Source organism: Phaethon lepturus, unplaced genomic scaffold (genome assembly GCF_000687285.1).
Source record: "Phaethon lepturus isolate BGI_N335 unplaced genomic scaffold, ASM68728v1 scaffold9874, whole genome shotgun sequence".
In the NCBI taxonomy this organism is placed as follows: domain Eukaryota; kingdom Metazoa; phylum Chordata; class Aves; order Phaethontiformes; family Phaethontidae; genus Phaethon; species Phaethon lepturus.
The window spans coordinates 1,020-28,098 of record NW_010536936.1 but is presented as its reverse complement, the minus strand read 5'-3'; the positions used below and the strand labels follow the sequence as shown (position 1 = coordinate 28,098).

Below are 27,079 nucleotides of genomic sequence, written 5' to 3'. Positions count from 1 at the left end.
CGGCTGTCAAAAATTGATCCCTCGTGTCGCCGTCAAACCGTAGCACCGCTTAGCCATCCTGCAGGCGAAGTTAAATCGCGTGGCGCCTGGGACAGCGTGGAGTTGGAAATAACGACCGTAATTAGCCTCCTTTTTCTGGATGCCGGGTTTTTGGGGGAGTTTTTTGTGGGTTTTTTTTTTTTCTAAAGCCGAAATGGGAATAGTTATTTACCTTGGACCTTTGTCAGGTGAGCGCCTGGCTCAGCTCGGGGAGCCCTGGGAACAGAAGGTTCCACGACTGGAGCCCGCACTGGGAGATCACAGCACCTAACAGTATCTTGGCAGAAAGACCTGTTTCAGAGTAGCTCAAGTGGTCATTCAAGACTGAAAAAAAAAAAATTACATTAAAGTTGCTTTGTGTACTCCCCTGGTGATTCGGGTGTTGTACCTTCACTGTCTGCTGTTTTATTTGTTTCCTCGCCTTTGAAAATTCAGGAAGTGTCGCTGTTTGTGGGGCTGAGCTCTGAAGGTTTTATTGGTGGGAAAAGCTGAATTTGGGTGGCTGAGAGAGGTTTGAAGACTTGACTTTATTTAAACTAATATCCGTAAATGTTCATTACCTGTATTGAAAACAAAGGATTACGCGGCTGCTCACTAATGACTTTTCCATAGAATACTTTTAAGATACACTGTCTTGATAATCGCATGGGGAACTGCTGCTTGTGTGAGAGGAATTACATCTGGATTTGATAATCTTGCCTGACCCAGAAGAAATTAGTTTGAAACTAACTTTCCTTTTGTATTTTTAAGAATATTTCCTTTACTATCACAATACAAAAAAACCTGAAGCTGATGTCAGTGGCCTTTCTTATTTTTGCCCAAGCAGGCAAATACTTTTTTTTTTTTTTGCCCCCCCTGCACACTGTGTTGCAGCTGTGTTACAGACCACAACAGAGGCTGGGAATAAGGGCAGGGGGAAAAAAATGGTACTAAATGGTCTCTCCCTTCTCTGAGAAACCAAGCAAAATTTCCTCTAAGTAGCAGAGCTGCAGGGCAGCCCTTAGGTACTTTGAGGATTTGACCAAGGCAACACCTGTTTAGCCAAAAGCAAAAGTCTTCCGATAAATAATGATGTAAATGTGAGTGAGATTAGTTGAAGGCTCTGCGATAATAGAGCTGGGAATTATACAACCAACAGATTATTTACTTTCTTTGTACCAAATATCTGGAAATGTAAGGAACTGATACCATCGGCATAAAATCTACACCTACACGCTGTGTAGATGCCATACTAGCCAGTTGTCACCTCATGTGAGTTGTTAAACTTCAGGCATGAAACCCCACAGCAATTACTAGTGTTAACTGTGGTACTTGTCCACGTAATTTGCAGTTTCACATTCTCACATTGGATAGTATTATGTCCCACCCATGGTATATAAATAACCGATGCAAAATGTGTAAGAAAAGAGAGTATTTGAAACCACAGCTTTGAAAGAAAAGTAATGTTGAAGTTGTTCTATTGCATGGCAGCTAGACAAGATGTGCCTCTCCTCTGCCTCGTGTTGTCAGGTTATTTCATTGATTCGCCTGTATGTTTGGGTGCTTCAGAAATAAAAGTATTACATCCACAGAAAAATCAGGTCCTGAGATGAAGTCTGAGTGCATAAGAAACAGGGACGTAGCAGGCTAAGTGTGTGACGACTTAGAAAAATATTCTTGGGTGCACTGAAGTGATGTTGGTCCTCAGCTATGGAGCAGTACTGGTCAAAAGTGAGACACTGTCCAGGAGCAAGCCCTGGCTTTACCAGTCACTCCTGCAATGGTCGAATCCCTCTCGCTCTGTCTACAAAGAAGGTGCTTACAGTCAGGCTGGGCACTGCCGGTTTGATGTCGTGAAGCTGTACCTCTGTTTAGCTACCGGCATTCTGTAAATACAGGAATAAACCAACTGGTCCCGGGGAAGGTTTCAGCTAATCGTCATGACCTGTGGTGTCTAAAAATCTCCTGCTCCCTTGTGTGAAGGGAGCCTGTTTGTAAATAGGGCAGGTCCCCTGCATGAGGACAGTGTTTTTATTCACACCCAATGAACAAACACCTCCACCCACTGTTGTTGTTTTAAAAGACTCCAGCTGCTCATGAATATAGGGTCAGGGAGGGCCGCCTAAATGTTTCTCTGTGCTTTCTCCCCAGCGCAGCCAGCAGAGCTGTTTCCTGTTCTTTGTTTCAAGGCTGGGGTTTGCGTCACACATTCCAAGTGGCATATGTGGTGCTCTTTCCTGTTTCGGGCTGTTTTCTGGCAGATTGGTAGCCTCGTCCAGGCCCCTTGTCACTGCCCCTCAACTCCCAATCCCCACCCAATGAGTTATCATGTCTCTACACACTCACGATTGCTTAAGATGCCTGTGTTCTGTCATAACGAGGCTTCCAAGTTAACCTTTAATGCACGCCCTCGACTCCAGTATAGCTATGGGGGTGAACTGGCGAGCTGCGCTCCCTTCGCTGAAAACTCACGCTCAACTCTCCAGAAAGCTGTGAGCCAGTTTTCTGCTCTCGCTTGCTCCTCAGCCGATCTGGAATAGCTCCATTAAAGTCACGGAGTTACACTGGTGTAAAAAGGGCGTGAGAAGACAATCCACATCTGTAGGCATATACTTGTGAGAGGGTTTTGGTTTCTGCCCTTACCCAACCCAAATGGCCCACCGTAAGCGCTCTGTATTTCCAGATCTCAAAAGGAATAGGTATTTTCTGCTTATGCAAACTAGAAGATTCACTCTCTTCCAGATGTAATACAGAAAATGAGGCACTGCTGGCTAACTTTTCTTTGGAACAAATAGGTATGGCTGTCCCACATTGAAGGCATAAAAATAAATCTTTTACTCCCTTTTTTGTATTGTGTTTTCCCCCCCTTCCCCTGCCCCTTGCAGGCAGACATAGAGAAATATCAAGAGGAAATTCAGAAAGAGAACATAAATCTTTTGGTTGCTTTGGATCTGACAGCAGAAGAGCTAAAAGACCCAAGCTAAAGCTCACTGAAATCAAGAGAAAGACTTGCATTAATTTCAGTGGGCTTTGAATCAGGCCCTGGATGAAAATGCAAGATGGAGTGTCTGTTCTACTCTGTCACTTAGGGGCCAGAATATGCATCATTTCTGTACACGCAGAAATTTTATTTTACCCTTTTTTTAATTTCACTCAGTTTTTAAGTAATCTTTGAGCTCCTGCTGTTGCTCTTTCAGATGCTAAAACTTATCTGTTTGTGATCGTTGCAGGTATCTTTTAAGAAGTATCTGAAATACATGCTTTAAAACTTCCTCTTTCAGAGCACTTGTATGTGAAAAATCATTTTTACTGAATTATGTGCACATCCTTACATCAACTTGTTTTTTGTCTGTTCAGAAATCCAGATAACAAGAAGTATTTGGCCACACAGTTTTGGTAAGTTGTTTATTGATTATTTTCATTTGTTACTCTCAGTTGGTTTTACTTGGTTGTTTTTCTGTTTATTTTAGAATACCATGAATGAGTTTATCCATTATCGCAATTAAATATCTTAATTCTGGTACTGTTAATTGGCACAGGCTTCCAAACATATCTAATCTTTTTTCCCCATGACAGAGGAAAAGTGTTGCATCTAACTGCATTTAATATTGGAAAGTGGTGTATAATAAATGCAGTAAATTTTGTGGTTCACACATTTTGTAGCCAGAAGTCCTACAAAATCAGGGACTGAGATTAAAATTATAATAGTTTTGTAAACCAACTTTTTAATATTAATTAACACTGCTAACAGGAGGTCTTTTAGAGTTCTTTTATGCTGTCAGCATTGAAGCTTTGTGTTTTCATTCCAAGGCTAGTTGCTTCCAATCCAGAATATGAAGTTTGGCAGAGCTGGTTTTCGGAGAGATTTAACCCTTCCCTGCTAAGCATCCACTTGATGCTGAGGCTTCCTTCGAGGGTTTTGTAGCCGTAGTTGATACCTCCCAGGGGAAGGAAGTGTAAGTGTAGATCAGCCAAATGGAAAGATAAAGCTCTAACGGGTTTTTAATAGTAAACTAAGTCAGAATGGAAAAAAAACCAGACGCATGGTCAGCCTATCATGCAGTGTGTGTTACCAACAAACTAACCTGATCCATGAAGGCATCACAGACTTTCCACTTTTAAAGAGTCTAAGCTGCTTTGATCACTGTCTCATTTGTACCCGCTATGCTATCCAGCTCTTCTCCTTGTTTTGTTTTTTTTTTTCCCACTTCGCAGGTAAATAGAAGTTATAGACATTTGCCCTGTATTCAAATCCTCACTCAAATTAATCATTTGGGCTATTGTTCATAAATGTACACTTCCTTTCTTCAGGATTAGATTATTTTTTCTTCTTCCCCATGCTATCAAAAATGTTGAATCTCTGTTTGGTATATTTCATGAAAGAGCAGAACTCTTTATGTAAGAGACACGTATTTTCTGCCATTCTTCCCTTGTAATAAAAAGATAGGATTTATATTTCTCCTTTTAAATTATCTTCAAAATTAACCTCTTAAGAAAAAAAACAACAAAAAACCAAAGTTCAGTTTGGAAGGGAAAAATTATCATACCATTCCACATACTTGACTTGTTTTCAAAAGTCTGATCTTTTATCCTTACTAGACTGTTTCTCCTTCTAAGAAGTAGCTTGAGACAGGAAACCAGACAGCAGTCTGCCCTGATAAGGGAGAATAGTGTCTAATAGAGGTGCCTCAAGAGCTTTTCTTTCTTCTCTCCCTTAGGTTCAGTAAATGTGTATCTGAAGGTTGAACAGGGTTTACATGGGCTCCATTTTTCCTTACTAGAGAAGATACCTTCTTAATGAGCAATGCAAGAACTTCTCTGCCCAAAATTTTTACGTGCAAGAAAGCCATTTCCACGCATATGGCTTCAAAGAGCCTGCAACAGTATTATCGTAAATTTAGTGGAAATACTGATTAGTCTGCTACACAGCCGATAAATGATAGTGTCAAAACAATTCTAGGTCAAACAAAGTGACGTCAGCAAAGTTAGGATGCACAAGTTGTGCAAAAAAACAGATCTTTCAGCCTGCTTGCAGTTCTGAGAGGAGGAAGGTAAATGATTTTCTAGTCAATAAAAAACAAAAATAGTCTGAAATACTATATAACAGAATCTTACAGAAATACTCCTTTTTCTTCATGTCTATCAAGTGAAACCTGCTGAAGAAAATTTTTGCCCAGGTGCCCTTTTCTTTTTACGTGATATCCTAACTTTTTCAACAGTTACTACCGTTTCCCAGCGGAAAATCCAGGGAATAAACAAACGCAGAAGGCTGCGGATCAGTGAAGTGTTTTCTTTGTGTACTAGTTCTTCATGATTCTCCCCCTGCTCTTTTCTTCATGGGCTAACTGCTCCAGTCCCTTCCCCCAGCACCATGTCTGGGCCTTTGCTCCTTCCCCTGCTCTTGCCTGCTTTGACGGAGTCTGACTGCTGTGCTGAGCTGGGAGTTTCTTTGCCTGCTGCTATTTTGGGGGCCCGTGCAGTTAAGCGCTTGCTTACTTCCCATTAAAGTTAATGGAACTTTAGAAACACTTTTCTGCTGACTCAGGTCTTGATGAGCAACTGGTACAGTAAGTGCAAACACATCTTGTTACTAGGCCTGGAAAACACTTTTTGTACCTTTTGCAGAGAATCCTGCTCTCAGAAATTGGCTTTTTCTGTCAAACTCTCTTTCAAGGTTCCACCAAAGATGACTTCTCACCGAGGTTTAGAAAACCTCCCCGCCCTTTGGATTTCATCATTGGAGAGTCTTCCGATATTATCACTTCTCCTTAGTATCGGGGGAAGTTTGACTCGAGGTTCACAGTAGAAGTAATAGTTTCAGGGCAACAGCCTAAGTCCCAAAGTCCATTTGGACTGAAAGAGCTTTGGCCACACGACTTGACGTTGGCTGCTAGGTACCAACAGTGCTGCAAGGGCTGCAGTGTCTTTGCAGAGGGCACTCATGCAGTGCTAATTTAGTAGATATCATTACATTATTCTGTAATTACACTAACAATAACAGTCATACCTTGAAGCTTCAAAGAGAAAGCTTCACTGTACAATGGGGCAGCATTCCTTGCTTCCCCGGGGTACAGAGGTTGAGAAAGCAAACCCCATGCATGCTGTCATGCAGGGTGAAGAGAGTTTAGGATGAGTGAAGAACTTATGGTGCCACCCCTCTGTCCCCAGCAGGAGTCAGGTCACTGACTGCTCTTCCAGGTATTTAATGAGAGCAAAGGCTCTATGTTAAAGAGAGGCTTTGTAGTTGCTGGATTTGCACAGTCAAAACTGGCCCTCCACCCCACCCTTTCCTTTCATAACAGGTCTGCAGAGTTGGTGGACCTTGAAGGTAGATGTAGAGAGCTGCCGGGAGTAGCTGCAATGCGGTTGCTCTTCTCCAGCTGCTCTGCAGTGCAGATGTGTAGCCTGGGTGCGTTCTTTAACAGCTTTGCTTGTCTCATCCAGGGTAAATAATCTGTACAAGTCCTTATTGTCAGAATATACGTGAAGTACCTTTAAGCTTTCATTTACTCTTAATTACGTCTCTGAAACAGTAAACCATACCTGTCAGGAAGTTAGTATGGAGAAGTCTTCAATCCTGACAAGGCGATGAGCTCTATTGATGGTGAACTTCCCTTCTGGAAGGCATACTTTGCTGCATGTTGGATCATAAGGGCAGAGTTTGTGTCTTTTCTGGCTTGTGCTGTCTTCACTGGACTTCAGATAGGAAAATACTGAGGGACTTTGCCTGGACTTTACCTTGCACCTGTCCTTATTTGCATACAAAAACCAATTGCTTCATTTGTCTTTCTGAAGTACAGGGCGTGAGCAGAATCTTATCAAAAGCCATGTCCTGTTTGGACAAGTTGGACTGACTTGGCAGAGATCCACAGGGTGGAGTGAATGGGAGGAGGCAAGAAAGTAAAACTGGGTGGCTTGTTAGCAGAAAAAGAGACGGAGAGCAAAAAAAAGAGAGGGTGGAATGTTTGCCTACCGGATTGTAGTTAATTATTTAGTTTCAGATTACATGCATTTTAAATTCTTTTAACCCACATGAAAAAAACCCTTTAATGCAAAATAGTTTATCTAATAACATGAAAGACAAAGGCCCTTATTTTTTAGTATGCTTAGTAGTAATATATTGTTGTGTCCTCACTGTTTTTTCCAGGGTACCTCAGGAATGAGAGACGGTATTTTGATTTTCCAGAAATTAGTTGTATTTACTAAACAATTTGTGGTCTTTCAAACAAGTACATTATGAAATCAGTGTGTAAAGTAGAACCCAACTGTTTTTTCATTCCTCTGTAATAGAAACAGATAAGACTGTTTACCTTCCCTATTGCCCCCTTCTCAAATGTTTAGGAGGGAGAGACTGGGACGTTTTGAGTTAGTAGGCATGATTTTACAAATAGATTAGGAAAAAATACTGACTTCTTAGTAGAAGTAGCATGCTTTATTTGTGTGTGAGTGTGCATGCACGCATTTGCTTGTGAATGTGGTCCAAGCTATCAATTTGGAGCATTATTTTTAACTACAAAGAGAATTGTTTTTGAGTTTATTTGCAGCCTTAGGAAAATGTCCTCCTGAGCTAAATTTTAAATGCTAGATCCAAAGCTGGTTTATATTGACTCTCTATCAGTTTCCAACAATTAAGAATTTGTCCCTCTGATCTGGACCAACAGGACCAAGTGTTACATATTAATTAATTTTACTTCCTTGAAAATTGGTTTCCAGTCACTGTGAAATGGGGAAAAGAAACCTACTGTTTAAGAGTAACGTGATAAAGAAGTGCTCGATTTCTGCACTGTGATGCAGTAATAAAAGTAGTGTTTTCCTCTGCTGTTCTTAGGTGACTGCACCTGAGAAAGATTGAGAATTACTTTTCACTTTTGTTCAGTGCAGTACACTTTCTGTTGTCTGTGTCAGTCCAGTTCCTACACAGTGATTGAGAGCCCTCTCAGGAAACGCTCACATGTGTTGCATGACATGTGAAATGTGTATCAAGTGTCTTTCACACACTTTCTTGGAGTACAAAGTGAAAAGGAGTAACTCTTAAACTGAAAAAAATCCAATTTTAAAACAAGAAAAATGACAAAAAGTATAGCCTTGGGAGCATGGCTGCTTACTTAGAACAAATTCTTTCCTTCTCTCTTTTCTTTCTGTTTTCTTCTGTTCTTCCTTCCTTCACTACAGTACAAATTGGTGTGTCACTTTATGCACATATAAACTAAAAACTGAAGGTTTCTAGAAACCTGAAAGCAAGTAGTTCCAAATTCTTATATATTGAGGTCTGAGAGGCAACATTTTACTGTAAACATTTGTTATGTCTAAAAGTATACCTGTTTTCACAATGCATACATATGTGTGGGAACATGTGTGAGTGATATAGAGATACACATACATGTATTTAATGCATAGATATGTGAATGTATTTCTGGGAAGACAGTCTTTTGAAGCATTAGTTCTAGCTATGTGAAATGTTAAAAACCTGAAAAAGATAACCATTATATAATAGTATAATTAATAACCTTCTGAGAAACATACTTAAAGTATCTACAAAATTATCACAACTTGTAGCAAATAGTGCCATCTTACACAGCTGCTTCTAAAATAAAACTACACATTAAGTTTAAGCTGGAAATTACATTGAGCTGCTCTATTTGTTTTACTTCTTTTTGGTGATTTGGTTTTATCAGGCCTTTGACTTTTGTGCGAAGAATTATGAAGATACTTTAATTTACTTTTGATACTTGTTTGTTTCCATTTTTCAAAATGTACACCGTTGTAATGTATTTTCAAAGTCTTGAAGCTTTATTCATATACCTCAATAATTAATGATAGACTTGTATCAACTCGTGCCATCTTTCTCTGGCAGCTCTTAACAAATTTTTATCTGTAAACACACGTGATAGTTAATTGCAAGTTTGTTCATTAGTGTAGAATTGTTTTAATTTGAGCAGGTAAAAAAAATCTTAAAATTTTCATTTACATTTCTCTGAGAATTTTACGGCCACAACTACAAATCTGTTGTTGAGCCTTTAGCCTACTTCTGCAGGGTGAAATTGTCTGGATGATGCAGTCTGGCCATATTTGTTTCTTTCCAGTGCCATCTGCTGGTCAAAATTGAATTTGTGTAATTTCTTTTCCTCCTGTCCTTGCATCTTAATAGAGGTCATACCACTTCCAGGCAGGGCTGTGAACTGTACAGAGTATGGTCAGAACTTGCTCCTTTAACATCCATATAATGTATAACCTCAAGTGATTTATAAAAAGCTTGCTAACATCTAAATGTCATTGAGAACATCTTTCCTTTGCTTCTCTTGGTTTTTGCTCTGTACCCTTATGGCTTTGCCCAGAAGAGGTATGGCCTCCTTTCCTTCACAGCATCTTTCCAAGTTGACTATGGTAAATGTGTAGTATGATAGTTAAGTTATGACATGCTTTATGCTAAATTCTTTTACTTAAGGCAGTTTGAGATAAGCTAGAATTGGATGAATGAGGTTGAACACTGTAAAAAAAACAACTGAAGCTGCATGGAATACAACCAGATTTTTTGAAGCGCTTTTCTTTTGCACAGTTAGCACAAATTTTTGTTGAATTGTAAGTAAATGTATTCTCTCAGGGAAATAACTGATGTATGTTCTATGTAAAGTCATGGCAGCGTGTTGAATGTACCTCTCGAAATGAGTCCTGGATTTTAATCTTTCTTTCGCATTGATTTCAATGTCACTGTACATGAAAGTTTTAACTTTTCTATCAGGACTCGCAGGAAAGGGAAATCCTCTCCAGGATCAGTTTACTTGTATAAACAAGTTTATTCTGAAATTGTAATGCTGATGAGAAATGCCTAGTCTAAACTGTGATGTGTTTACACACTGTGACAGCTAATGAAAGTGACAATTCTGTGATCTTGGTATGCTGACATGCACAATAAAAATTCAAATTAGCTTTCATAAAAGTGAGCAAATGTCCTTTTGTTTCAGTAGCAATTGGGAAAGAATAAACTTACAATAACTGAAATATTTAAATGAAGTCCAGTCAAGTATTTAAGAAGCTGTGTTAGAGATGGATAAATATTCACATTAGTCTGATGAAATAGTGAGTTCTCTACAATTCAGAAAGTTGATTAGGGGATTTCCTGTGGCTTTCTAACACCTTGTATTTCCCCCGCAGGCCAAGACATCAGAGGCATCAGAACAGGTGAATAAAGAAGATGCTAATGTTTGACCCAGTTCCTATCAAGCAAGAAGCCATGGAGCCTGTTTCAGTGGTAAGATTTTTAAAATACATTAGCCTTTGTGATGACTCTATAGTTTTTCCACCTTTAAATTCATTCCAAGATTTCTCTAAGCTTTGGACTAGCTTAGGAAAGGCTGTGAAGCTATATTGTGCTCTTAGGGCAATCAAATTCACATTCTAGGAAAACTTTTCTGTAGTTTATGAATTTATTGCACCTAAATGACCTGCCCCATTACCTCTGCTGATGCTCCCATCCCCAGAGCAGAGAACATCAAAGTACTCCTCAGCCACTGCTGTGCAAATATGATGTCTGTAGCTCACGCTGCTGATGGAGGTGGGTTGAAATTAAGCTGCCAGACTTCACAGTGAAGTGGCAAGAACCTGTGGTTTTGATGTTACACCTTTGAACTAAACAAGCAGCTTCTCTACTGTCCCCTTTTCTGTTTCTTTTTCCTGGTCTTGACGACTGAGCCTGGGGCTAACTGCACTCTAAACAGCAGGAAATTAATCCTGACAAAAAAAGCAATGGCTTTTTGCTGGGTAAGCTGGGTGGGTGTGTTACCTTACCGTGTGAAGAGGTGAGAACCAGGGCAGTGGAGGAGGAATGGGGAAAAAAGGTAAGGGGAGACTTTTCAGTTGGGTTAATTTTCTGTCAACCTGGTATATAGGGTCATCTCATGGGAAGAGTCTGATAAGCAAGAGCCGCAGGAACATGTAGCTGGGAGGGGGACAATGGGAAGTGTGATGATTTAGGCTGCCACGGAAATATGGCCTTAGGAAGCAGTTCCACGTATACTTCACTTAGTCAACAGCAGGCTGCTGCTGAAGGGGGAGGTTCAGGCTTTTCTCTCTTCTTTCCAGCTTTGTATCTCCTTTGTATGACATGAAGCAATTGTGCGGCCACAGAACGGTTTGGATCCTTTGGATCAGCTCATTGAATGGTCAGAATTGGTAACCCACCAAAAGTACCCATATTTTTTGGTCAGGTCAGGAAGCTGATCTGACTCATTCTGTGCAGCTGCTCAATGCAGGAGCAAGGGGAGGACAAAGGAGCAGGACCTCCCCCTTTCAGTAGCCTGCAATAAGATCAGGTTAAGTGTAGCATGAAACCACACCCCCAGAAAGGCTGATCAGTTAAAAAGGGTGAATTCAGTGTGCATAGGGTGCATTAAATACATGCTCTGAACGGCATCTTTCAGTGAAAAGTTTGCTCCCTGTTTTATTTAAAATGTAGAACAAGTGTTTTCAATTTAAGTGCATCTGTAAGCAGTCTGATGTCCTCAGTGCTATTAATAACACTTTTTGAGAGTTAAGTTTATATTAATTTTAAAAGTACAGTTTGACTTTCATGGGGTTTATTTGCTTGAGAGCAGTGACAGAAAAATAACTTATCTATTGCTGAGAGTGATATTTGGGTCAAGGAATAACCCTAGTATTGATCAGTCTGTCTGTCACTTCAATCATTATTGTATAACCTTATTAAGATTAGTGGTGGTTATCTACAGTTATCTAAGGATATCTAGTGGTGTCCATCAAAGGCAGAAAGTGGGCCACTTTTACATAGTGTTATTACACAAACAACAGAAAATCGCTATAGAGACGCTGTGGACTGTCCCTTGTACGCATCTGCCTTCACCTCCCAAAGAAGGCTCGGCAGTGGCTTACGACGATGCACGTGAGAGACACGAGATCCTGCCCCAGACAGCTGTGTCCTTCTGCAAGATGGACAGGGTCGGTCCCTTGACAGGCTGACCGGGAGAGGTCTGAGTCCCCCCCTGGACTGGCAGATGAAGGAAAAACTGCAATGGGAAGAGCAAGGGAGCATTTCTGAGCCAAGTGCATTTCAAGACTGTAGTTTCAAAAACGGCTTATTCTGTACCATGTGCTCCTTGCAGAGGTGTGGTACCTTCCATGTGTTGGATGTCTGGAGTTATCTTGGATGTTCTTAAAACTTCGTGTCATCATGCTGGCCGGCCGTTAGAGACTATTAAGAGCATTTTACCAAATCTGTATGCTTTCCTTTTTGTAATTGCATAATGCTAAAAAAACAAAAAACAAAAAAGCAGGAAAGGAAAATCAGAAAGCCCACAGGAAGGGACATTTTTTGAGTGAAGTTCCCCTCGTGGAGATAACTCTGTTTTCCCTCGGGCTGAGGAGTGTGTGTGTTTCAGCTTCTGTACACACACAGGCTCTTTAGCCCCAAGCCTTTGAGATCCTGGCTTCTCCCGTGCTTCTTGGTCTTGCAGCTTCCTTGGAGCCCTGCCGCCACGGCTCCCCAACAGAAACTGCTCTGGAAACACCTCTAAAGGGAGGAATCGTGGTATGGAGAGAACATAAGGAAAGGACAGTAGCCACTGAGCATATTAGTTCTCTTGACCTTCTTTTGAGAAGGTGGAAGGAAAGAGAAACTGTCTGTGAAGTTTTGGAGATGCTAAGCGTAGCATTCAGTTTACTGCAGGCTCACATAACTCAGAAATCTAAAATCGGGGTTGATTTTTAGGTTGGTATCTTTCATTCTGATAGTATCATTAGAGGCCAAACTAAATGAAGCCCCTGAGGAATTATTCATTATTTTACCTGAACACACGCTGTCCATAGGTATAAAGTCTGTCTTTAAAAAATCCCATTAGTTGGGGTGGGAGAAGGTAACAAATTACGGTTTTGACCGCTGTATTTCAGGGTGTGTGGCTGAAAGGATTAGCTATACTTCTCAGATGACCGAAGCTCGCACCCACAGTATTTCATCACTCCAGCAATATCTCATGCTACTTATTTAATTGAATTATTGAACATATTTTATGATCGTTCTTAATGAAATAGTGATGAAGTTATCTGAGTCCTACCTAAATATTTGCTGTGAGAACTTTTTAAACATTTGGACAAATACCAGTGACCATTTAGTGAAAGAAGTTGCTTTTTTACGTGTTACCATCTTTCTTTGAATTGAAATAAACAGCTTTTCTCTGCCCTTCCATCAGTCCCAAAACTACTTGTTTCACCTATTTTTAAAGATAGCTATGTGCTACATGAGGGGTTGATGTCTTTTCATGTGGTGAGAATGCTTTTTCATGTATTAGCTACTATTTGGATTAAATCCTATTCATCCTCTTACATGATACGGACTTGACAAGTAGTGTAAATAGGTGAGCAGGTTCTTCACCTGTTTCTCTTTTTCCAAGAGTCTGGCTAAATTTTTAACTTAAGTTCATTGGGTCATGTAGTTTATAAAAGACTGGCAAGTTGCTTCAAAATCTGTCTGCCTGTACAACAAAGACGATGTTTCACTGTGGCAGTATAACAGAACTTAGCAAATTATATCAGGTTAGTGCTTGATAATGTCCCCTTGTGGAAGCAGCAGTCTTCTGAGTGGTGGTAGGTGTGCTTGTGACATATTTGGCCAGTCTTTATTCTTGATAGATTGATCTTGATCTTGATAGATTGTCCAGAGGAAAAGCATGATGATTCTTTCTCCTTTTGGATTTACTGGTCTAATTGTATGAGCCCCATGGATATGACTCGTAAATATTAGAAGTTCCTTTGATTTATTTTCTAGTTTCTTTGTGGCTTCAGTGCTCTGTGTTTTATTATGGACAACCAGCAAGAAAAGGTAAATTAATTGCTTTTTAAGGCCCAAAGAGGGAAAGTGATGATATCAAACATAAAAAAGAGCTAGATGGAGACTGTAAAGGAATGTATGTCGAAATACAATCTGGCATCTCTATAGTGTTCTATTGTAGTGACATACCATTCTGCACAGGGACATTTAGGAAAGCAGAATTTATGGGAAAGTGGGAGTTTGTTGGGTTTTTTTTCAATCCAAGCCAGACCAAACTCCTGCATACACTGTTAATTCCCACAGTAAAAATCCAAGGAAAATGTATCAGCTTAAATTTTTTTGGCGAACAGAACAATCATACCTAATTTTCAGTTGTTACACCGGAATACTTCGCACAAGTTCTAGAACAGGTAAGAAAAAGACTGCTCTTGCAGGCTATGAAGTACACTCCTGCTTCCTGCAGTTGGTGGCATTTAGAAAACCAAACACAGGTAGTTGGACTTCTGTTTTTTGTTGGCTGTTGTTAATGCTCCCTATTTACAGAGAGAGACTGAAGTCTTCCTTACTCTCCCATCCAAGGGTTACTGTCCGCTTCCCTTGGCAAAGAATGGGAAGGTGACTTACAAAATTTGAAAGCAGTCGTTCATATTGACCTAATGAGAATTGCTGGGTCCCAGGGAGCTAGAAACTGAAACTTTGCTATGCCAAAAGGTACAGGAAGCTTAACTTCAGAACCAGGAGATAGATCTGAGTGCGACTTACTCCAAACGAACAGGGTTTCAACCAGGCTTCATTGATAGCAAAGCAAAACTGTTCTCTACCAAACCATCTGATTGACAGCAGGTAGATACTCTCCTTTTCATTGTTCTAGCATACTTCTCAAGTTTTTCACCCTTTTTCTTCCCAACACAGATAATTTGTCGCACCACATTTTTCTACCACAACTTTATCTGCAGTTCAGATAGAAACATAGCAATTAAAATTGCAGAAGGAAAGTTTACAAAAATGATTCAGCTCCCCCAAACTGCCAGAAAAAATAGCTGATGTTAAATCTGTGCCAGCTTAACTACAACAATGAAAACCTTCTATGCAAAATAACGCAAGGCATATGGGGTAAAATACCAAGTCCCTAAAATAATCACTTCTTAAAAACATCATTCTTTTCTTCCTAACTCTTGGAAAATATTTCTTGCTTGTCTAAATACCTTTTACTTAACTTTTCTAGATTATAGTTCTCTGCACAACATTTTAATAGTTTGGTATTTTTTCAACATACACACCTGGTGTTACTGGAGTTGAAAGAGGTTAACTGTTTATATAGAAAGGTTACAGCTCAGAGATGCTTTGTTCTTTATTATACTCGTTGACTGAAAACATTCCCTAAGATTTAAATTGTGTAGTCTTTTTCCTTTCTAGTATTCTTGCAATGGAAGAAGTGTTTGTAGGTAGTGACCTTGTGATCATCCCTGACAAACCTGCGGCACTGTAAACGCACTGATGTTTAGTGGTAGAACATTTACATTTGTTGAAGCTGAGTAGACTTTGTACTGTAAACCAATAATAGCAATTTTAACGGAAGTACTTAATATCTCTTCTGTGTTTAAAATTTTTAATTTTGCCCATGCCCATAACTTGATCAGATTTAGTAGGTATTAAATACTGTTAAATATTAAACTCTATCAATATTCAGTGGCCTGCATCACTTAGAATGCTAATAATTTCATCACTTGGCTCAGCAGTGGTGGGAAATCTATAGAACTTGTTTTAGCCAGCACTGCTTGCAATACTGGCATTTTAATAGAATTCTGAGGAACCAATTACCACTGAAGACGAAGGTTTTTATAGACTGAATTTGTAAGAATAGTCATAAAGAGAATAAGTAGTTTCAGAGGTTTTAATGTGATATTTATGGTTTGAAAATTAATCACTATTGTGTATGCTGCTTTATTCGAGTACTTTATGGAATAGGTGACTCAGCTTTGTTGTTTTATCACAGTGCTATGAGTGAAGCAGGAAAATTTAATATTTTCTAAACTCACTGTTTGAAAGAGTAACTGAAAATAAGACAAATACATTTGGGTTGCTTTGCAAAAATACTTTTAGTTAACATTGACATTTAACTGTCCCTCACACGGAGGACAGAGGTTAAGAAACCGGGAAGATGTATTGCTAGAATTTTTTATGCCAGGAAAAAAATAATTGAAATGTCATGGAAATGATTGTACAAAAATAAAATAGTTTTATACTTCTAATCTGTTTCACTTTCTACCATTTTGAACTTTTTTTTAATCCCACTCATCAAAGTCTTTTTGGTGCCAAAGGATTCAACAGGTTTTTTTAATATTACTATGAAACTGCTTAGTCTTAATGTGACGCTTGACTTACCTAGAATTCAAAGATAGCATTTTATTTCAAAAAATTTACAACATCTAAAGGCTAAAAAACTGTGGATTGCATTTTCTATGTCTTATCTATTATGTTAGAATATTACATCAGTTTCCATTGTAACTTATCTGTTAGTAAACAACCTCAGTTTTCAACACTTTTTAAGTGCAAAATTGATCTGGACAGTTGTTTAATAATACTGTACTCTGCAATGAATGTTAATACTTCAATACTACAAAATTTATTTCCACTAAAATGTGGAGATGGTCATGTAGGTCAAGGTTAGCTTTGGGGTTTATATGATCTTGTAATGAGAACTGCTAGCTACCACTAACAGGAATATTCTTCCAACACACCAAATGTTTATTCTTGTACTAGTTTACCAAAAACAGACTGGCTAGTTAGCTGCTCTATTTAAAAAAAAAAAAAAAAAAACTTGGAATTTACCTTTTGCACTCTTGAGTTTCTCACCCATTGCTTGTATAGTTCAGCTCGGTATTTTTTATTGCTTGTAGGGTTCAGATACATAATTTATTGCTTTAGTGATGATTATTTTCCAATTACTTAAGCAGTTGATTGGGAACCATTACTTGCAATTGAACTCCCCTCTTGCTTCACTTCATGATCCCCAGTATATAGTTAAATGCTGAGCATGGCACCATGTATCTCCCAGGTCAGTTAAGTAATGTGCAGCTTAGTATCTGAAAATAGGTTTTTAAGGGAGAAAAAGAGTTGAATAAGCCTTGAGGATTTGTTTTCATCATCTGTTTTACATTGCTTCTGAAACAGTTAGTGAATCAGTACTTGAATAACTTCCTTTGCATGAAGTCTTAGGCTTTATTTAATTAACTTTTATTTAGAAAGTTCATTAAAGTGCTTTCTTGAAACTTTTTCATTTTGCCTCAGTTTTATTCGCCGCCTTTCTTTTTCAGCAGTAATTGTGTTGTGTGTTGATTTATTATTTTATTTTCTTTTTTTTCCCCGCTCCTTCTGACAGTCATACCCGTCCAATTACATGGACCAAATGAAGCCAAACAAATACAGCGTCATTTATTCTACACCAAGTATGTTGCACAATAAATTCTACTCAAACCCCGAAGGACTATCAAATGGAATCCAGATGGAGCCAGTAGACCTTACGGTGAACAAACGGAGCTCACCACCTTCAACTGGAAGTTCTCCTTCCCCCCTCAAATTTCAGACTGTACATAGGAGAACTTCACCTGGATTGACTCTGTCCTCACCCAGCTCACCTCTCAGTAAATTCACACCGTCACCCCCAGGAGTACAGCCTATTTCCATGCCAATAACAATCCCACCTGTAATGGCCGCTGCTCTTTCACGCCACGGACTTAGAAGCCCTGGAATACTCCCGGTGATACAGCCTGTTGTGGTCCAGCCGGTTCCGTTTATGTATGCTCCCCATCTTCAGCAGCCCATCATGGTGTCCACAGTTCTTGCAGATGAGATGGAAACTCCAAGTAGCATGCAAGGTTGGTGTTGTCAGAGTTTCTTCTTTTATGCGGTCTCATCCTGTAGTAATAACTGTGTGCCCAGTTATTTTCCATCTTTTTGTGTGTTTTTTTGCATTTTAGGAAATGGAACATAATTCCTGTTCTTCTAAAATATGCAGGGATAGAATTTACTGTGTGAATATTTTACCAAACTTACCACGGTCATATTCTGATTTATACTTGCATAAAGCTGTTTATTTACTGAGATTTGGATTGATAAAAACGTGGACTGATGAAAATTAATAGAATTGGTTTGAATCATAGTTCTTCAGGAGATAGACTAAAACTGGAAGATTGTGTATTTTAGCATGAATTGTTGCACTAAATATAGAGCTGGGGGATTTCTTTTGTTTTAACTATAGATTTTTAGGTACATTTTTTATTTCCATAACTCTATTATTGATGTGTTGCCTTCCTTATCCTACCCTCCCCCATACAGTGCCTGTCATTGAGTCTTATGAGAAGCCTGCACTGAAGAAAACAATCAAAGTAGAGCCAGGAAGTGAACCATCGAAGACTGACTTCTATCCTGAACAAATGTCACCTCCAGTGATGACCTCATTGTCTCCCCAGCAAGTAATGTTGCAAGAGTAAGTAGCTAACAGCAGTCCCAAGATCAGCAGAAGAATGAAAAGCAGTTCATGGCAGCAGTTACCAATTTTGAGAGTTGGAGTGTGTGTTGCTGTGCTTCACAACATGTGATAAAATACAGAAAAACATCCTTCCTCCCCTCCTGCCACTGTGAAATGCCATTTCAACCTTTTTTTCCCCTCTTTAGCAATACAGGAGTTGATACGTATTTGTATGTCGCAACCACATGGATCTGCCTTTTATATAATGCATTTCTAAAGCAATGCTAGTCCCAGTCTTAAAATTTACTGCAAGTAGTACTCCCAATAAGCTAGCGATACCTGTTTGTGTAAAACCAGCAGCAAACTGGAAAGATGCTGTAAGACAATTCATACTGATCTCTGTACTTAGGTTACCCAAAATACCTTTCTTTTAAAAGATTCTTGTGACTCGCTTTTCTTGGAGGACCTCTTTGTCTTTTAGAAAATTTTGGCTCCTTGGTGGAAAGAACCCCCTCAGGCCTACAATTTCTGTATATATCCAGTGAAATTCCATGTTTACCTGAGGCCATTGTTCCGTGGGTGGATTTTTTGGCAGCTCAAGTAGTTCCTGAAGCTCTCTTTCCTCCCAGCCAGTTGTTTCCACTTCATTACCAACTCATTGTGCTGGTACAGCTGTCACTGGGGCCACTGCACGAACTGGATCACAGATCTAATTGGGTTTAAAACAGTCCTGTTTGAAGAAGGCAGAGCAAGGGCTAGAAGGAAGAAGTGAGGTCTGGGGCAAAAAGTTTTTAATTGGAAATACGAAAAATTTCTCAACAAGCACCCAGGGAGTCATGGGCACGCTTCCATTTCCCGTTTTCTTAGGGAAAGTTCTGTCAACTTACCAAGTCATGGAACAGCCTGGAGCCCAGCTCATTCTTCAGCTTGGCAGTGCTCTGGCCAGGCATGCAGGCTGCTGCTGTGGCTTTGGCAGGAGCTGAAGCTGGGGACTGAGCTGGGCTCATGGTACCTCGGAATCCATTTCTGCCCTTTCTTCCTGCTCGCCGTCACCCTCAGAGCAGTTGTGTGAGACCTCACCTCCTAGAGTGGGGGAGAAAAGCTCCAAGCCAGAGCCCAAACCAGCGTGTGAGTGTGGGGTGATTCAGAAAGAGAGAGAAAGCATAGGACGGGCGCTCTTCTGCATTTCCTTCGGAAGGCAGCCTCTTCTTCCTGCTCGTGACCATTCCCAGGTTAGAAGGCGCACTGCGGCTCCAGGGCTACCTACGTTCTGCACAACCTTCTTGTGGGTACCCTTCCTCGTTTTCAAGTCTCTAACCAGCTTAGATCCAGCTTCTAGACTGCAGGCTCTTTGCAATTAGCTAGTTTCCAGCTAGCTTTTATAACTTCTATTTAGTTAAAAATAACCTTATATGTTTTATTGTAATAAACATACAATGAAATAGTAAACATCCGTGTTTACTAGGTACTTACTTCCATAATGGACCTGTCACACAAGGGAGTCAGGTGTGTATGTGCTTGGAACTAACTTCTGCTACGTCTGAACTATGATGGTTCAGTTTACTTTTGCTAGGCCTCTTGAACAAGAGCAAACCAGTAAGTGCTGTTCCTGGCTGATACCACACCCTTCCTCCCTTCCTCCAGGGCTGACTTATGCAAACTTGTCACCTGCATTAGTGATCTGCATTAATTATTCCCCAGCGAGTCCAGTTTCCACAGAAAACCCATCTGCTGAGCAAAAAATGTAAAATTTGGTATAACGTGTAGGTAGCATTGTTACAAAAAAACCATTTGAATAGTCCGTGTTTCCAGAGCATCTCCTCTGCTTGCCCATGCAGAGCGTTGTGTTTATGGAGACCCTGTCCTCACATCGTAATGGCTTAAATCGCTCCCTGGCTGTCCTGTAGAGCTGCCATTCTAGCTCGTTCCTAAAGGCAGCCCGTTCACATTCTGCCCTATCTGCAACAAGAAGTTTGTAAATAGTAGTTTTTATCTTTTTATCACGTAAAAAACATATGTAGACAAATCACTCAAGTTACAAGATGAGAGACCTAGACCTTTATACAATTTCCTGTTGTCTCACAGCTTCATCAGCCTCTCTCTGCAGTATGAGCTATAGTTAGACAGTGATTTCTTATCATTTTCCATAGGTTCCAACTGCCCAAAGTGCACTGTTCAGACATATATGCTACGTTAACAGGGCATAGGAAACCTTCAGTCTGACTTTTAAGTGGCTGATTCAGCTTTAGTGTTAAGCTTTTGGTATACACATTATATATATATATATATATATAAAGTTGATGGCATTTCTGTAGGGATTGCTGGACTCCCTAGTATGTCTGATAATTGACGTGACTATGCAGTTATTTCTAATATCAAACTTGAGGGGATAATCTCTGACCAAATATAAGAAGCCTCGTTAACGTTGTATTTTCTTGTGAGTGCAAGTGCCAAAGTTTAACTCATGCTGTCAACATAGTGTGATCTGTTAATACTTACCTCTGATTTTTGACACAGCCTTAACCATTTTTTAAAACTGCCACACCCTGTCTTATTATTGATAGCATTCTGTAGTCTTGCCAGCCTCCTTTCCTCTAAAGAGAAAATGAGAGAGACAAATTCTCAGCACTTTTTTTACACGCTCTTAGATTGAAAACCATCACAAATGGTGTACAGCCAATATCCTTTTTCTCCCTTTGTCCAGATATTACCATGTCCAGCACAAGCCTCCACACATAGGGGTTTAAACCAAGTTTGCTGCTTGTCCTAAGCCAGAGCTTCTCCAAAAAGACTGGTATGCAACAGTGTTAAAACTGAGCATTGCTTTAGAGGAGCATTTCTTTGGAAGCTAAAAGCCTGCCTTTCTTATTTAAGAGTATGTACATCTGTGTCTAACATTACCATCTGGGGTCTCCTGCCATTACAATATTTTTAGCTAGTTTTAATGTGTTCTTTAAGAGTACATCACTCAACAATCACAGAAACACCCAAGAAAGCGAATTTGGCTCTCCATTCCAAGCTTGTAACTCTAGTAAGAGAATTAATAACAGAATTAAACTTTTCCCACATTGGTAATTCCCATCCTGCTGCTGTGGAGGGAAATAGAAATTTTTTTTCTTGTTAAACTATGCACAAGATTTCCTATCTTTAGCATATACCCTTTGTTTTGCTGAGAGATGTAAGTGTTCAGTGCTTCTGAAAATTAGGCCCTGAAGGAACTTGGTTTAAGTAACTAATGTAACCCAATGTTATAAAGTGTAATTCAATCAGTAAAGAAATGTGAAATACAGTAACTGAGGAACGATGGGAATTGTAGAAAGCTTATTTCTGTCACTTGGAGGAGCTGGTTTTGCCACAAGGAATGCTAATAGCTTCCCATTATATACTTAGTTTTGGTTAAAAGCTAAAAAATGCCTTAAAAGTGCTGATCTAGATAGGCTAATGGGTTGAAAAGTGCAACTTTGTGAGGTTGCAAGATTTGTGATGTCATTTAGCTTTTTGACAAACGTACTTACTTCCTTTTCTAACACTGACGTGGAAGAAAGAATCAAGGTTGTCCCCAGTTCTACACTAGGGGTGTTGTTCCAACCTGAATATCCACGGTCAATGACACTTTTGAAGAAGCTTGATGTGTTTTCATGTGTGTGAACGTTTTATGTTTTTGTTTGTTGCAGAAGTCTATATGTAGTTAGTACATGTCTTACCTGCACTGTACCTGTGGGCTTCAAAAGCAAAAAATGATGTTTATGAAGGTGGAGGGACAACTTCAGACATCCTGTGGGTGTGCCACACAGGCTAAACTCTACTTTTAGGAATTGACGTCAGTGGTATAGGGAGGCCGCACCCTCCTGCCAGCACCAAACAGGAAATTCTTAATTACTCTCTAAAGGAGTGGCTGGAACAATAAAGATTGAGTTCTGCTTTGAAACCCTAAAGATACAATTTCTTTAATAATATGGAATAGCTGCTTAGAATTACAAGTGAATTAGTTAATTTGAAGGAGGAAGAAAAATTGTGAACACATACAAGAAAAGTTCACTGTGAGCTCAGAGTTTGAGAAATCTGGATTTCACCGAAAAACAGGAATTTGAAGGGGGCTTTTCCTTTGTAAGTTTAAAAAAAGCTAGGGAGTAGTAAAAATGGCTACATCATGCCACAAAGTGAGTAAACATTTAAAAATACCACTGCTAGAATACACAAAATTTGCTAAACCCTCTTGAATTTTTCGACATGCATGTAATGGTGTTCCGTCTGCCAAGAGACAGAGTGGTAGTGAATAAAGGGCTCTGTCATGAATGATATTAGCTGAGGTTTGATGTTCTAAATGTTTTTCATTTTTAACGTTCGATTTGACTTTGCAGGAATCACCCATCAGTTATAGTTCAGCCAGGAAAGAGACCTTTACCTGTGGAATCTCCGGACACGCAAAGAAAACGCAGAATACATCGATGTGACTATGAAGGCTGCAACAAAGTCTACACTAAAAGCTCCCATCTGAAAGCTCACAGAAGAACCCATACAGGTTTGAGCATTGCTATGCTTTTCTTTCATCAAGTCTGTGGTAAAGTAGGAGACTAAGCTTTTTGTTTGTGCTAATAGCCAGATGACCACAGGTGTAAATAACAAAATGACAGAAATTAGATCTGGCATTGTCCTGAATATAATTATAGGCTGAGCAAAAGGGAGAGGATGCAGCAGGACAAACCCACAAGAAGAGACTGTAAGCCAAAGCAGGATCACAGTGTGTGCTGGTATGCTTTACATTCACTGGCTCTTCTCTCATTTTCTGTCCAGTTGCTTGCAGGTTAGTCATTCTGTGTACCATGTAAACACCAAATCAGTTCAAACTGCACTACCTCACCTCTTACATCACTGTCAAATTTGACTGAGACTTCCATGGGAGTAGCCCATTTGCAAAAGTCTGGACTGTGTGTCAAATACAAACACATCTGCTTCATGTGGACATGCTAACCACTGGTCCGATTAGTGCTCTTCTCTGAGTGAGCGTTCCGATAAACATAGCCCCGTCTCTGTTCTCCGCAGAAATGTTCATCTTGGCATGCTGAATGAATATATGTACATCCAAGTTTTTTACAAAGACAAGGGACACTTCTAGGTGAAATGGAGCCCAGTTCATGTCTGTCTCTCTTCTCTACACAAGCCAGCCCTTTACCTGTTGGGCAGCGCAATGGTGTTATGGAGAAGGAGGATCACACATTAGAAAGTAATGACCAAGGAGATTTTAAGTCGAGCTACTCGTGACAGTGGTGCCAGTTATTTATACTACAGTAACTTCAAGAGGTCAAGATTTCTACCTGCTGTGCTGAATGGTAACACCAGTCCTTTCCCCTAACTGATCTAGAATACGAGGTCCTGGTTTTGAAAATACTTGAACACATGCTTAAACCTTCACACTTCTGGGCTTGATGAGACAAAACAAGTGCTAATATGGCAGAGGGAGGAACACAGAGACAATAAAAAAATAAGTTGTGGCAGGAAACAATTTTTTTTAATCTGTTAACTTTGACTACGCAGTTTCTAGCACAGAGTACCCTGCAGCCCAGTGCTGTTTGGAGGCTTTTTGAGTAAGCGTTAGGTACTTGCTGAAATTTGACAAAGCAAGAGGATAAATTCGTCAGATATTTAACTGATGTGTTTGTGTCTTAAATCCCCACTTCTGTGTTTCTTTTTCCAGGTGAAAAACCATACAAATGCACTTGGGAGGGATGCACGTGGAAGTTTGCTCGTTCCGATGAACTAACGCGGCATTTCCGCAAGCATACAGGAATCAAACCTTTTCAGTGCCCAGACTGTGACCGTAGCTTTTCACGTTCGGACCATCTTGCTCTTCACAGAAAACGCCACATGCTAGTCTGAATGTCTTCTGTCCCTGACTCCTGTCACGCTTTTTTTTTTTTTCACACACGCATTTTAATTTGGATTCAGCTGGTCTGAATCTCTGAGTTTATACCATTAAAAGCTTACATATGGTCAGTAACAGATGTTATCTAACCCTTCTATGTCCTTGCCACGGGTCAGACCTAAAGAATGTGAACACTTTTTTTTTTTTCTCCTGGGGATGCTAAGCAAACCCTTTCTGCAGACAGTATGTTTAATGTATTCCATTGTGAATAAGGGAATTTGTAAACTAACAGCTTTTGTTGGTTTCTTCATATAATCAACCCAGCATATACTGATAAAGTAGTAAATGTTATTGAATATCCAAAATGCTAGTCCTTGCCAGAGACTTTTATTTATGTGCCCTGTAAGGGGTACACTCTCATTTTATGCTCTACAATGCAATGAATGGACTCTCCCAACTGTGTTGATTTCTGCAATACGGTTAATACCACAGCTTCAGAAAGGCATCCGATTCAGAAATCCCCTCTGCCCAAACAGTGAGTAATACCGTAGAAATACCTCTGAGCAATATAATACTTTACGGAAAGATTGAGCCCCAGTATCATTGACCCCAGTCAAGAAGAAAAATTGGAAGGAATTGGTCTATACATAATATTGTGCATCTAAACCAATGTCGTCTGTCCTCTGTATTATAGTGTAGTATATATCCTTGTTTTTATTGCATAACGCCCTGGTGGATTTGTTAAATGAAGACCTTGTGTGACGCTGTATGTCTGGTTTCTGTGCAAGTGTATGGATGGAACACACACGGTACTCTCCTGTGACATGGCATTAAATGATACTCGTAGAAACCTACCACACCTCATTTCAGGGATATAGACTATCCCTCTATAATCACTCCCCAGCATTTCCTCTAAATAGTTTTTCTCTTTGCTGTACCTCAGAAAATGGCAATTATGTTAAAAATGCTCCAAACTGTATTGTTGTGAATGCCACTTTCATACACTACAGTGTTTAAAATTATTAATCCACAATATTTTTATGAGAAGATGGCATCAGATACGAAGCGCTTCTGATGATAAATTGAGTCATGTATCTGTTTTAGATAAAATTGTATACCAAATCATCCATTTGATAACTCTGATTTGTGACTCTCGTAGTCTCTCAATGTTAGGTAGGCTAAGCTTTCCTGCGGATGTGTCCATGGCATTAAAAAAATCACATCAGAAAGTCTTAACTCCCATGTCAGTTAGCGAACACAACTCCGTAGATAAAATAAACCGAACTCAAGCAACCTGCAGTTGACCCTAGAAACGTTCCTGTCTCTCGGAAGCCCGCTGACAGGCAGGTTTCTGTCTTTGTCATCTGGCAGATTTTGTGGCACTGCAAGGAAATGGGATGTATTTCTCTAGGCTCTCGCACACCAGCCCCTTTGTCTTCTTTCCCCAACGTAAGGTAAACACCATTCCCTGCAAGTTAAACGTAACTGAAGTCAGATTTTCGTTTCTCATGGAAAAACCCACTGGCGAATGGAGGGGTGAGGGGAGGAGGAGTTTCGTAAAACTCTCCAGGAGGAGGCAGGTGGGTATGCGTGCGCTTACGGGGCAGGCAGGCTGTGCTTCTACATCGTGTGGAGTCCGGCGGCAAACTTGAGTCTTGCAGATGCAAGAGTTTGAGCGCAAAGAGCCTTCCCGTGGCCCTAAGAGTTCACCGGCTGTTCTGTGGACAGCCACGTACCCTTAGAGCTAGAGAAGGAGAGGGTCTGTACTTGTGGAGAAAAAGGCTCCTACAGCGATCGCTGTGAAATACAAAGTGGTGTTCCAGTTGCGTAACTAACCGTCCATGTGGGAATACGGAACCGGCAATTTTATTTAAGGAATAGAGCCCTGAAAGGTGCGTTGTGCGAAGGGGAGAGCGGGCATTTGCAAAGCGGGGCTGGGAGAGTCGCGGCAAAGCTTTCGTGAGGAAGCTCCGTGCGCTCTTGTCACCGCACGGTAGGTCCTCGCCGCTTCGCTGGGACCGCGGGGAGCTGCGCCAGATCTGCCGTGGAACTGGCCCTCCCCTGCTCGTCCGCGGGGCTGAAAACCGGGGCGGCGCGTCGGTCTCTTCGGGACTGGCCACGCTGTTACTAGCGCTGAGGAGCTTGGCGGGGAAGAGCATGGCAGTAACGAGCAGCGGTTCTAGCGCGGGGATTTTCGTTGGGTATTTCTGTTGCCAGCGGCAGCAGAATCGGCCGCCTTCATCAGGCTCCGGGTTTCGTCGGCAGCTCCATAAATGCGGATGCGTCGCTGACCGAGGGGCTGCGTGGAGCCCCTGTAGCATCAGTCACGAGTCTACCTTTAGTATCCTGGGGTGAAAGCAATTCTCTAGTCTATTCTAGGGGAAAAAGCAGATGAGATTCTATAAAAATAAGCAGCTTAATGGCAACTGGTCCCATTTTTAGTGTAACAAATGCAAACGGGTAAAATTTGTGATGTTTAAGGAACATTTCTTTCCAAGGCTCTGTTTCTTTCAAGGCTTTCACAAAATGTTTTCCTTAATATTTTCCCCCTTTGTTTTTTCTTTGAAATTGGAAATCTAAAATCAACTACCCTAAAAGCAGAACTTCTTTGTAACTAAGAGTTACTTTTGAGAATTTAGGTTATTTACCATGTTCGTTCATTAGTCTATGTACCTTTTTCCTGAAAATATTTATGCTAATGGTGGGGACGAATACAGTGGAGATTCAATAGAACTTTAAAATATCTTTATCCATGTGCCTTGTGATTTAAGACAACAGAAATCTAAATATTAAATATAAATATTTGAGATTATTTCATGTAAATGCCTTTCATTATAGGATCTTTCATTTGTGTCTGGTGTCGTCGGATGTCAAAAAAGTCGCAAATACGCTTTCCTCTTTCAGCTGAAAATATGAATTTACATCTTAACTGGCTCATTGATTCATTTTGTCA

At 40.2% G+C, this 27,079-nt stretch overlaps 1 protein-coding gene across 1 annotated transcript; it reads left to right on the top strand.

Annotated features, from left to right (window-relative positions):
- Positions 1-3,366: 3,366 nt before the first annotated feature.
- KLF3 (Kruppel-like factor 3 (basic)) lies at positions 3,367-24,491 on the top strand. Its single transcript, XM_010286321.1, has 6 exons — positions 3,367-3,414; positions 10,171-10,267; positions 17,175-17,670; positions 18,131-18,281; positions 22,625-22,785; positions 23,959-24,491. Exons 2-6 carry the CDS (start codon positions 10,211-10,213, stop codon positions 24,138-24,140), a joined length of 1,047 nt encoding a protein of 348 aa, XP_010284623.1. The 5' UTR covers positions 3,367-3,414; positions 10,171-10,210; the 3' UTR covers positions 24,141-24,491.
- The last annotated feature ends 2,588 nt before the right edge of the window (positions 24,492-27,079 follow it).

Excerpts from the sequence above, each read along its gene's own strand:
- KLF3 (XM_010286321.1), top strand. The coding sequence starts at position 10,211 with ATGCTAATGTTTGACCCAGTTCCTATCAAGCAAGAAGCCATGGAGCCT. Across the intron at positions 10,268-17,174 it reads CCATGGAGCCTGTTTCAGTG|TCATACCCGTCCAATTACAT; the intron begins GTAAGATTTTTA and ends TCCTTCTGACAG. Across the intron at positions 18,282-22,624 it reads CAGCAAGTAATGTTGCAAGA|GAATCACCCATCAGTTATAG; the intron begins GTAAGTAGCTAA and ends TTGACTTTGCAG.